Raw genomic sequence first — 12,282 nt, 5'->3', positions numbered from 1 at the left:
GTTCAGAAGATTAAGGTACATTTTTATCACTAGTTTAAAATAACGTGAGATTTTAGAATTCAGAAGGACTATAATAATAGTTTTTATTTATTTATCAAAAATAAATAAATAATAGTTTTTATTTTTATTTTTTATCAGAACATCAGAGAATACTGTAGCTCACTTGTTAGCTCGAGCAATTGATTTTTAATTTGGTGTAATTATTTAGAGTTTGTTTGTTCCGGCATTTCTAAGTCCTATTTTATTATTGGATGTTTTAATTAATATAGTTGAGTTTTCTTTTTTAAAATAAAAAATCAAAGAGACCGATATTAATTTTTGAACAGATAAATACAGTAGCTAAAGAAAATAATGATACTATTTCTAGTTTTTATAGTACAAGGTGTACGAGGTATCATGACTGAACTTGCATGATACAACAACATTTAAGCCTTTTATGTCTAGATTAATTTTTATTTGAGTCGGGTACGTAAGTGCCTTACGGGAGATAAGTTCTGACTCTAAATTTTAAACGGCTGCATATATGAGTATGACTTGAACTCACTATTTTATTTAAATCATTGGAGCGTTTTATCAATTTACCAACGCCTCAAAATAATATCTCCAAGTGATCACTAAGAATTATTGGTAAACGAGTAAGTATATTTTACTTAATAAAATTATTATTCTTTTATTTTGTAGTAAAAGATAAATAATCTTGTGAAACAAAAATAACCTTTTATCTCGATAATCTTTGCGCCACCCATTTATTTCTCCAGCATTTCTGGCTTTTTTGCTGCAAAGAATCCTTAAATTTAGCTCACATAATCCTTACAATAAATGTGCTTTTACCCTACCTCATTTTTTTATTTTATTCATTGACGTTATGTGTATGAAGTAATTCATTACTTTACTCTCGCCATTTTAGTGATAAACTCTCGTATAATTAACATATGAATGCTGTAGTATATAAATTCGAGTTAGAAACAAGTAATAATTAAGTACTATCTTATGAGTTTAAGTCCGAACTAGTCTTCTTTATAAATTTTAAAAATTATTATTTTTCCCTTTATGTTTAGTTCTTTTTTAAGTAAAACCCTCATTTATAAGGGGATTTCAGTTATATAAATTACCAATGTTAGGGTGAAATAATAAATTATTAAAATTTATAGAGAAAGTAATATTTTGGAACTAGACTCATGCAGGCAATAATTATTTCTTTTTATAATTCATACTATATAAGAGAATCATTGAGAAGATTTCTTGATTAGACCCTACATCATTATTTAAGCAAATTATTATATCATGAAACAAATATACAAATTAGGTCAAATGATCAAAAAAAGACTAATTTTTTTATAATTTTTATAAAGGTTTAAATCTTTTAATTTTATCCAATTTGTCATGAAACATATGATTTCTTTTCAATAATGTATAACTATGTAATTTTATTCATGTTGCGCCTATGTGGTGTTGATGTGGCAGTGCCACACATCAGTACTACTACATAAGTAAAATTGTGTAGTTGGATATAATTGAAACAAAATCATACGTTTCAGGATAAATTGGATAAAATTGAAAAATTTAAACTTTTATAAAAAATTTGACATTTTTTAATCATATGCCCTACAAATTATTAAGACCTCACAGTGGAAAATGAAAAAAATAGAAGAAAATAGCAACCCTTTACCTTTTTTTTTGACTGTGTTGATTAAATTAAAAGAAGCTTTTGATGAATTAGCAAACAAACATGAGAAGGTGAATCCATATGATTATTTGCGGTGATAGCCTAAAAGAGTATTTATTGAAACAAGTGTTCAACCCCTTGGAATATTATATAACCCACTACCTATTTGATTACTATTAATTAGATCTCCTAATTTAACCTAAATCATTCCAAATTGAAATACAATTAAAGTACATAGGAATTAGAAATAGCAAGATTAGGATACCACTTCTAGTCAATAATGGACAAGTAGGGTAACATTGGATTCAAATCAAAATAATTTTATACTATAAAATAATGTATTTTAAATTAAATCGAATCAGTGAACTAAAATTGTTCTAAACTTAGTTGGTTCGATTAACTTTTTTCAAAACAATATGTATGAAAAGCCAACTAAACTTATTTTACTTTTAAAATCAAATTAAATCAAAAATTAATTTATTAATAATTTCAAATAAAAACAAACTGGATTTATTGAGTTGGTTAATTATGTTATTCAATTTAATTTGGTTTTCTATTCCATACTTACAAGTAAGAATTGGCAAATAGTCGGTTCAATTAAAACTGCATAATTTAATTTAACCAAAATTAAATTAGTTGAAATATTAATCTCTTTAACTGACGAATTTAATTATTATTTCTAAGTGAAATTAATCAAATTAACCATAATTTCAAAAACTATAAAATTAAATCAATTAAATTAATCTGGTTAAACCGATAAAAACACAAATAATAACAACTAAAAACAAAAAAAATATTTGGTTAACTAATTTATTTTTTAAACAAAAAAAAAATCAGAAAAATTATTTACTAGATAGAAATCATTGAACTAACCGAATTAATTAAAACTTATAAATAAACTAATTAAACCGATTAATTCAGTTGAACCGACCGTTTGCTCGCCCACCACCAAAGCCCACAGGCCCAGCCCAGAAAAGAAAATGGAATACAGTCTGGTATAGCAAAATACCCACTCACAGTCTACATAATTTCACTCCACTACTCACCTCTCTATAAATATCCACTCTCAACCATTAAAACCTTCAAATCTTCATTATTTTTCTTCTGCTTACAAACAGCCATGAAAACCCATCTTTTTTCTCTAGCTTTCTTCTTCTTTGCCCTAGTCCATGGCATGCACTTAGACCCAAAATGTAGCATCCAAGACCAAAGCTCAAACCTTAAAGTTTACCATATTTACAGTCCCTGCTCTCCTTTTAGGCCTGCAAAGCCACTCTCGTGGGAAGAGAGTGTGCTACAAATGCAGGCCAAGGACCAAGCTAGGCTTCAGTTTCTGTCGAGTTTGGTGGCCGGGAAATCTTTTGTGCCGATTGCTTCCGGCAGACAGATTATTCAGAGCCCTACTTATATTGTTAGAGCTAAGATTGGAACTCCGGCGCAGACTATGCTGATGGCGGTGGATACTAGTAATGACGCTGCTTGGATTCCGTGCACCGCCTGTGTGGGGTGTTCTTCGACTGTTTTTAATAATGTTAAATCTACTACTTTTAAATCTGTTGGCTGTGGCGCTCCTCAGTGCAAGCAGGTAATTATTTGAGTTTTGTTTATTTTTTTATTATTATTAGTGCTCTGTTTTTTATAGTATTGAGATATATTTGAACTTGATAGACTGTAGTACGGATAGTAGAATGGAAAAAATTGAACCAAACCAAATAATCAAACCGAATTCACTAATTCGGTTTGATTTGATATGATAAAGAATTTGATTTTTTAGTTGGGTTCAATGTTAAATAAGAAAGATTAGTTAAATTTTTGCGCAAATTAAACCGAAATAATCACATAAACTAAAATATCATCCGAACTAACTAGTTTATTTCGGTTTAAAATGATTTGATTACATGTAATTTTAATTCGGTTTGATTATGAAAATAAAAAATATAAATTTTAATTTGATGGATTTTACAAGAATCTACACCCCTAGCTAAACTAATGAAAGCTTATCCGTTAAATCTTTTTTTCTCTTCAAATTAAAAAGGCAATATTTTTATATCCATAACTATGATTTGTTAGTCGAATATACCATAATTTTAAAATTGTACCAGTTTAATCCATCATTTATTTAATATATGTCAAATATACTTACAACTCTTTTGGAGTATCATAAAGACACCATTTTGGATGATATATATTGCAATTTGAAAAACTAAATCATACTTTAAAAAGGCGTGGATATATTCAGTACATCTCGAATTAATGATGCATCAAATCGGTACCATTTCAAATCGTGGTATATTTGTGAAATTGAAGATTTTGCCTATTAATTTTAAGCAAAATGCATTTTGATTCAAACAAAAAACTGACAATTTGGTCAATTTTTTTGGTTCAATTTGATTATAGATTCGATTTGTATTAAAATTTTCTTTACGTTTACTAATATCGACCCGTATTAAAAAATGATTTTTTTATAATTTTAAATCTAGTCAAACCAAATTTAAAACCAAATTTATAAATTGTGTTATATTATTCGGTTTATTTCAAATTTTACTATGTGTATGACTCAAATTGTCAGAAACTATAGAAGGCTAAATTCCAAAATATGGGAATCATCCTTATCACAGATTCACAAGATTACAATATGACATAACACTAAATTACATGTGAAATTATTTCAGGTACCCAACCCCACATGCGGTGGAAGCGCGTGCGCATTCAATTTAACCTACGGCGGCTCCTCCATAGCAGCCAACCTTTCACAGGACACAGTGACTCTAGCCACTGACCCAATCCCAAACTACACATTCGGCTGCATAACCAAGACCACAGGCAGTTCAGCTCCACCACAAGGGCTGCTTGGTCTAGGCAGAGGACCCTTGTCTCTATTATCCCAAACCCAAAATTTATACCAATCTACATTTTCTTACTGTTTGCCTAGTTTTAAGTCCCTCAACTTTTCTGGGACATTAAGGCTCGGACCTACTGGTCAGCCTAAGAGGATTAAGACTACACCATTGCTTAAGAACCCTAGAAGATCTTCACTTTATTATGTTAATTTGGTTGCTATTAGAGTTGGACGAAGGGTTGTTGATATTCCTCCTGCTGCTCTCGCATTTAATCCGGCTACTGGTGCTGGCACCATCTTTGATTCTGGTAAATTTTTTGCATCGATTTCTTGTCATTAATACGGTTTTAAGTGCATTTCGAATCTTACATTTCGGCGTTAAAAAAGGTTTTGAAACTCTATTTTTATAAAATACCATGGGGGTTTGTTTCTTGTTTCAACATTTTTTCTGTTCAGCGTTTTTTATTTATATCATTTTGTTCCTATAGTACATAGATTACAATTTAAGTGCATTTGCTACTACTTTTCCTATCATACATTTCAGGGTTTTTTTCTTTCCAAAAATGGTTATGAAACTTCTAAACTCTATTTTTATGAATGCAAAAAGATAAAATACCATTTGGTTTTCTCATTTCGACATTTTTAATGTTTCCCGTTTCAACGTCTTTCTATTTTAGCATTTCCATTTCTATGATATATAGATATATGAGTGTGTAAAAGGCGAACTAAAATGAAGACAAATTCGGTTTTGGACATATTAAAATTTCAAATAAGTTTTAATGCAAGTTGAAATAAAACAACCAAACCGAGTCAAAATATCAACCAAAATTGCTAGTTCGTTTCTGTTTGAAACTTTTATATTTCTTAAAAAATCAGTTTGCTTCTTTTTTGAAAAATAAAATTTCAGTTTGATTCAATTTGGTTCAAACCAAATGGACCCCCTATATAGGTACATGTCAATGTGGACAACATAAAAAGCAAAATACAATAGGACATAATATTATTGTTTAGATAGGCATGGGCTAATAATTCTAGTGGGTCAAGAATGTCCAAACATTATTGCTTCATACTGTGTTTGATCTTTATATGTTTATGGAAAAAAGAAAAAACTCTAATAATTTCATGTCCTACATTACAGGAACTGTATTCACCAGACTGGCGATTCCGGCCTACACGGCGGTCCGTGACGCATTCCGTAAAAGAGTTGGCAATTTTACAGTGACAACCCTCGGCGGATTCGACACTTGTTACACAGTACCAATTGTTTCCCCCACCATAACATTCATGTTTTCCGGCATGAACGTGACATTACCGCCGGACAACTTACTGATCCACAGCACTGCCGGCGGCATCACATGTTTGGCCATGGCTGCTGCTCCGGACAATGTGAATTCGGTGCTGAATGTGATAGCAAATATGCAACAACAAAACCATAGGATACTGTTTGATGTGCCGAACTCAAGAATTGGTGTGGCCCGTGAGCCATGCACATGATTTTTGTTGATTTATGGCAAGTATTTGTTGAATTTGGTCATGCTAGCTTGTGACTGAGTGTACCTTATTTTTATATTATTAGATGTGTCTTGTGATGTTATGGTTTTGTCGGATTTGTGATTTATGGCATAATTTGGCTCTATTAGAGAGCTTACTAAATGTTAAAAAAGAAAAATTGTATCATTACTGCTTGAATTTTTCTAAATCTACTTTCTATGCTCTAATGTTTATTTCTTTTTAATTAATATCATTACTGCTTTAATTTTTTAACAAGTGCGTTTTTTTTTATAATTGGGGGAGGGGGGCGCTTGTGGGAAGAATTAAACTCACGGCCTAGCAGTTTGCTGCTCAACGCTTTTACCATTTGAGCTACAATTCATTTGTAGTGCATTTCGTTATTTTACCAGTCAATGGTCTACTAACAAAGAAAATATAAAATTATTGATAGGATTAGTTATTTTCATTCCACAAAAGACAAATGTATTATTTATGCATACTATCATCATCATTTTAACTAATGTTACAATAAAATTTATATATATGAGATTTATTTTTAATTTTTTTAGCATGTTGTATTTATCTAGTTTTTGAAAATGGAAATGTTAATTTAAAAGATATAAAAAAATAAAATAGCAAAATAGCAAATCTTAAAAAGTTTAGGCATTAATAATATAACCTTTTCAAAAATAAATAGGCAAAAGGTATAAATATTTATCGTAATTTTTATAATATTTTCAAATAGAACAAATAATTCTTTTGATCCAGCATCATCATAATCATATAGGAAAAAAGTTTAAAAATAATTTTAATATTTAAAATATTTACTGAAAATTGGGCATAAGTGTCCCAAAAATAAACTAAAAATGTTTATTTGTTCGATTTTAAAATAATAAGGATTTATTTGTTTAATATTAAAAATACGAGAGTTTAATTGTACCCAGAGAAAAATAAAAGAATTGATCTATACTTTTAAAAAAAAGTCGAGGATTTTTTTCCTGCCAAATAAAAAAGAGTGAAAGTGAAAGGGTACAATCAGTTAGAATTAAAAAAAATATCAAAGGCTTTCCTAATGACTATTTATGTTTTTTTAACCAAATATAGAATTCATTGATGAAGAGTAAATTACAATTGGAAAGTCATTTAATAAAGCTAATATATGATCTTTCAATTTTGATCTAAAATACTAACAAATAACCCAAAATACAAGTATAATATAAATCGAAATAAGGCAAATCTAAACATCGATTCCGCATGAAGAATCGAACGAGAACTTAAGAGCGAAGTTCTGTTGGAGCGGGTTTTCGATTTGTCCTTCTGATTTGACCAGCAATCCGCTTGATCCATTGAAGTTAAGTATTTCCGATCCTCATCTTCAATGAAATTCTAAAAAATTAGAACAACACCCAATGAAATTCTAAAAAATTAGAACAACACCCATCCAAAAAATCTTAAATCTACAAAAAATTGACTATGAAGTTTGAACAATCACTAGAGATTCTTGAGAGATCTAAGAAAACACACCACACAATCATAAAAATATAAATTATCAAGCCCAAAAACACTAAAAATCACATCGAAAAAACTATCAAATGGTTAAATTTATTGAAATAAAATATAAGCTTATAAAAAAACTAAATTGTATGGGCGGAGAGGGGATGATTTCCGATTGAAATTGGAAAATCACCTCCTCCCACCCTTTAAGAGAATAATTTAGAGAGGAAGTTGTTTAGAGAGAAGGGAGAGAAAATTTTTTGATGACTATTTATGTTTATTGGTTTGAAATTTATAATGGTACCCAACATTTCTATTCTCCTATCAAATATATTAGGGGTATTTGTAAAATAAATTAGTAACTTTTAATTTTATAGCAATTGGTTTAATCATAAAAAATTCCGATTTTTTAGCCCTTTTTATTTGCATTCTGACGTTGTAATTTTGTCTATATCACCCTAATTCGCACATTTCGTTTCCAATTAATTGACCTTTTTTACTAGAAAAAAAGCTAATTTGATCCTTTACTTTTTGTATAAAATGTCAATTTGATCCTTTATTTTTAGTATACTAGTTTCGCATTACGTGCTATGCACGTGGCTCATAACGTAACTCGTCAATGTATATATTAGTAAATTTATTATAATTGTATCAATTTTTTATTTATAATTAATATTAAATTAGTTAAGAATTTTTGTAAAAATAAATATAATATATTCGGTTATTAAATTTTTTTCCATACTGAATTTATTCTTCTTTTGGTTTTATAATAACCATAATCAAATAATAAACTTAATTTTATTAATAATATCTTTAAAAATAATAAGATAATAAATTTAAATATCGACCAAATACACTATTTTAATTTTGTAGTTAAATCAAACTAAAAAATAGGTATTCCTACTAATTTGGAGACAATTTAGTTATTTTTTACATACTAAAAACTAAATTAGAGATAATTTAGCTACCTATTCTAATTAGGACTTTAATTATAATAATGATTAATTAAATAACTAATTAGGAGTAGTCTATCTTATTTATATAGAATATAAATAAAAAATATTGAATAATAATTAAATTATTAATTTATTAGAAGTAATTTTTCTTAATTAGAATTATAGATGATTAAATAATAAATAAAATAACAATTATTAAATATTAAAATAGTCAATTTTAGCTAGTATTTTAAAATATTTTTAATAGAAAGAAAAAATACAATATTGTCCATTTTAATGTCCTCATAATTTATTGTTTTGATGAATATGTCCTTTTAAAATTTAATAGTGATATATTAAATAAAAGAAATAGACAATGTGATTAATATTAATTTGGTTTGTATGATACCTTTATCCTTTTTTGAATTATGTTCTATTTCATGTAAAACGTATAAAATTTTGATTAATAATTTATCATGTACACTTTTTAGTATATAGCAATCAATTTATAGGTCTAATTCGTTTATTCTCAACAAAAACAAATGGTCCAATTCGTTTTTATATGTTTATTAGTTGTATTAGTACCTGCTTGCAGGAGCATCTTTAAAATTATTTCGTAGGTTTAATATGCATAAAAGACTCTCACGGAGTTGTGGCCATGTTTCTAATGGTTATATTTTTAGTATCCAAATTGAACTCTAATTGTACATTATCTATATTAATTTATTAGAAAATTAGATAAAGACCATAAAACTTTCAATTAACTAATCAATTAGTAATAATTTATAAAGGGCTATTTAGTAAATGTGCCTGTCCCCCCATCCGTGCTTTTATATATAGTACTAGCGTTTCGCCACGTGCTACGCACGTGAGCGGCCTTTATATGACCCGTTATTTATATTGAATATTATTAAATTATTGTAACTTTTTATTCAAATTAAAACTACGATATAAGTGATATTTATATGACCCGTTATATAAATTTAACATTTATTATATTATTAAATATAATAATTTATTTTTAAATAATATCGTCACATAGCATAATTTTAATTCATATATACCTGAACAGCCTCTAATTTGTTCAATGCTAGTTTTAACAGCTCTGTCATTATACCGCCTCTATACTTCCTTCTATCAAAAAATAAAAATTAGAAATAAAATTAGAATTAAAATTAAAATATAATATAAAAAATTAAATAACAAAAATTAAAGTATATAATAAACTCTTTATTATTTATAAAGTATCTAACTTCAACACAAACATTAAAACTTAGAGTAATATTGAACTAAAGAAATTCTAGACTATCAAATTTAAATGTTACTCCAATTTAAGTTTAAATATAAGTTTAGTTACAATAGGATTAGATTACCGAAAGTAAGGAAACTCCACACTATCGAACTTAAGCTAGGATAACAATGACCTGAAGTTTTCAATAGATATATATCCTATAATTATGGAGTAATAGTTATGAAAATATTATGGAGTAATAGTTATGAAAATATTATGGAGTATAAAGGCCTATTGAAGCATTGCCCATATTTAAAATATTGTATAATAATATATTTTTGTTTAATTTCTTAACCAAATAATTGTGTTGTAATTAAACTACCTTTCCATAATAAAGTTGAACTCTTAATTAATTACTATTTTTAAAAGTAATTTTTTTTTCATTTGCTGTCTCATGTAGACTTTAATTTCTTACTAAAGTTAAACTCTTAAATAATTTACTCTTAGTTAATTTATTCTTTATGAAATTATTAATATATAACGTGAGCGATATTTAAATGACCCGTTATATAATTATAGAATATAAATAATATTTATGTGACCCGTTATATAATTAAAATTAATTAAATTATTAATTATGGCACGTTAACTATTTATTTAATTATAATTAGTTTTTTGGAGATGTAAAATTAGATTTTATGACCATAACATAAGAACTTGATTTTTCCAGGAAGATTCTTTGTTAGGCTACATGAGCCAAATTCATTATTTTCATATTTCCTAACTAAAGGTTTTTTTTTTTACCCACAACGTAGATGGTTTTATAGTTGTTGGTATAATTATTTACTAAGGAAACTAATCAAGAAAGAAAAGGAAATAACTTTTCACTTTTTTAATTTGATGAGATATTACTCCTCTATTACAGAAGTCAATTTACATTATAATATATATAACATGCATTGTAAAATATAATAAAAACATAAAATTAAAAATTAATCATTAAAAAAAATCATAAAAGTTGTATAATTTTATCATAAATTTAAAATAATAATTACTATAAGTTATAAAAAAATAAAACTAAACATACCACTTTAGCCGGGTCAACTTGTTTAGCAGAGGGAACAAATTCACCAAACAAATGATGTCTAATGTGCTCGTCTTCTACTTGATGAATAACAGTACTCCGTTTTTTCTTTTTCCTTTAGCTTTATTTATAGGGGTTTTTTTCCGTAATTATACAAGATAATATTACTATAGTCTATAGTCAATATTTAAAGTTTAACTCCTGTACTAATTCTCAGATTACCATAGTCTAGTTTTTGAAGTTTAACTAAATACTAATCCCTTTTATATTGTATTACTAATTCTCAGATTACCGAAGTCTAGTATTTGAAGTTTAACTAAACACTAATCCCTACTATATTGTATTATCATTTAAAATTAATCTTTTATTAACTTTATATTTTTAATATCAATTATACCCTTAATGAGATCTATTACCGTAATTTTGCTTGTCCCCCCCCCTTCGCTCTTATAGTATTGTCCCGAACGGGTACCAACTATGAGAAAAAAAAATTGATACAGGGTACATGACGTGTCCCAAACGGGTCCTAACTAAGAGAAAAAAATAATTTAATAACGAAGAAATAAGAAACTCTACATATTGTCGTTATATATAAAAATTATTCAAAAATACAATATATTTATAATTTTTTAAAATTATATTTGATATTTATGAATTAAATAAAAAAGACTTTAGTTATAAAAAATTTCGATTAAATTGTTAAATATAATATTTTACTATTTCCTTAATTAATTTATTTTTTCAATAAATAAAGCACTATGTAATATTATTCCCAACCATGCGACCTTTATGTGCATAAGTTGGCAGTGAACTCTACACTAATAATAAGCTTTTTATTTTTATGAACTCTAATAGTAGACTATTGGAGAATTGTCCATTACTCTACTGCTTCTCAAAGTCCGATTAGTTTAAACACATTAATTAATTTTCTAATTTCAAAAGTTTGCAAATTCAACACAGAAACGGAGAAAGAAAAGCATTTTCTAATTACAACACAGAAAAGGAAAATCATGAAGATTTAAAAGATGTGTATTTGGACCAAAAATCCAATTTCTAATTTTAAAAAAATATCAATAGCAAAAATTACGGCTGGTTACAATTTACGAACATTACCTTTGATAATTTTGACTATGATAAATTTTCTTCATTTGTCATTTGATATACTCTATTCATAACAACCATCATCATCAATATATATAAATTAATAACTGATAATGAGAAAAAAAATTACCTTGAAAAGAGATTCGTGGATTTGAACTTTAATAGCCATTAAAAGCGACTTAGAACCATCATAAACTCTTGATCATTGCTTTGTAACATAACCTTCCAACTAAAGTGGTTTCTAGATTTTAGATTGTTTGATTATGATTGTTAACATCTTATGGCCTTTGAAGTTTTAGCGCCCTTCAAACATCTTGTTAAAGAAAATAATTATACGTAGGAAGATTAATTATTCACTTGGAATTTACTCAATTATATAAGTAAATTGTACTATATAAAAGTAGTAGTTTACTTCCATTGAAACTAAAATTACATTATTTA

The 12,282-nt window shown here is 27.2% G+C and overlaps 1 protein-coding gene across 1 annotated transcript; it reads left to right on the top strand.

Annotated features, from left to right (window-relative positions):
* Nucleotides 1-2,712: 2,712 nt before the first annotated feature.
* Nucleotides 2,713-6,223, top strand: LOC126682274 (aspartyl protease AED3-like). The gene is made up of 3 exons (XM_050377883.2): nt 2,713-3,251; nt 4,339-4,813; nt 5,644-6,223. Exons 1-3 carry the CDS (start codon nt 2,787-2,789, stop codon nt 5,997-5,999), a joined length of 1,296 nt encoding a protein of 431 aa, XP_050233840.1. The 5' UTR covers nt 2,713-2,786; the 3' UTR covers nt 6,000-6,223.
* Nucleotides 6,224-12,282: the final 6,059 nt, after the last annotated feature.

This window comes from Mercurialis annua, linkage group LG5, assembly GCF_937616625.2.
Source record: "Mercurialis annua linkage group LG5, ddMerAnnu1.2, whole genome shotgun sequence".
Taxonomy (NCBI): Eukaryota; Viridiplantae; Streptophyta; class Magnoliopsida; order Malpighiales; family Euphorbiaceae; genus Mercurialis; species Mercurialis annua.
Note: the sequence above shows the minus strand (reverse complement) of the source record. Positions and strands in the feature narration are given on the sequence as shown.

Bases quoted from the DNA above. Each gene is read 5' to 3' on its own strand.
- LOC126682274 (XM_050377883.2), top strand. From the start codon at position 2,787: ATGAAAACCCATCTTTTTTCTCTAGCTTTCTTCTTCTTTGCCCTAGTC. The intron at 3,252-4,338 runs GTAATTATTTGA...AAATTATTTCAG, and splicing joins GCGCTCCTCAGTGCAAGCAG to GTACCCAACCCCACATGCGG. The intron at 4,814-5,643 runs GTAAATTTTTTG...CCTACATTACAG, and splicing joins TGGCACCATCTTTGATTCTG to GAACTGTATTCACCAGACTG.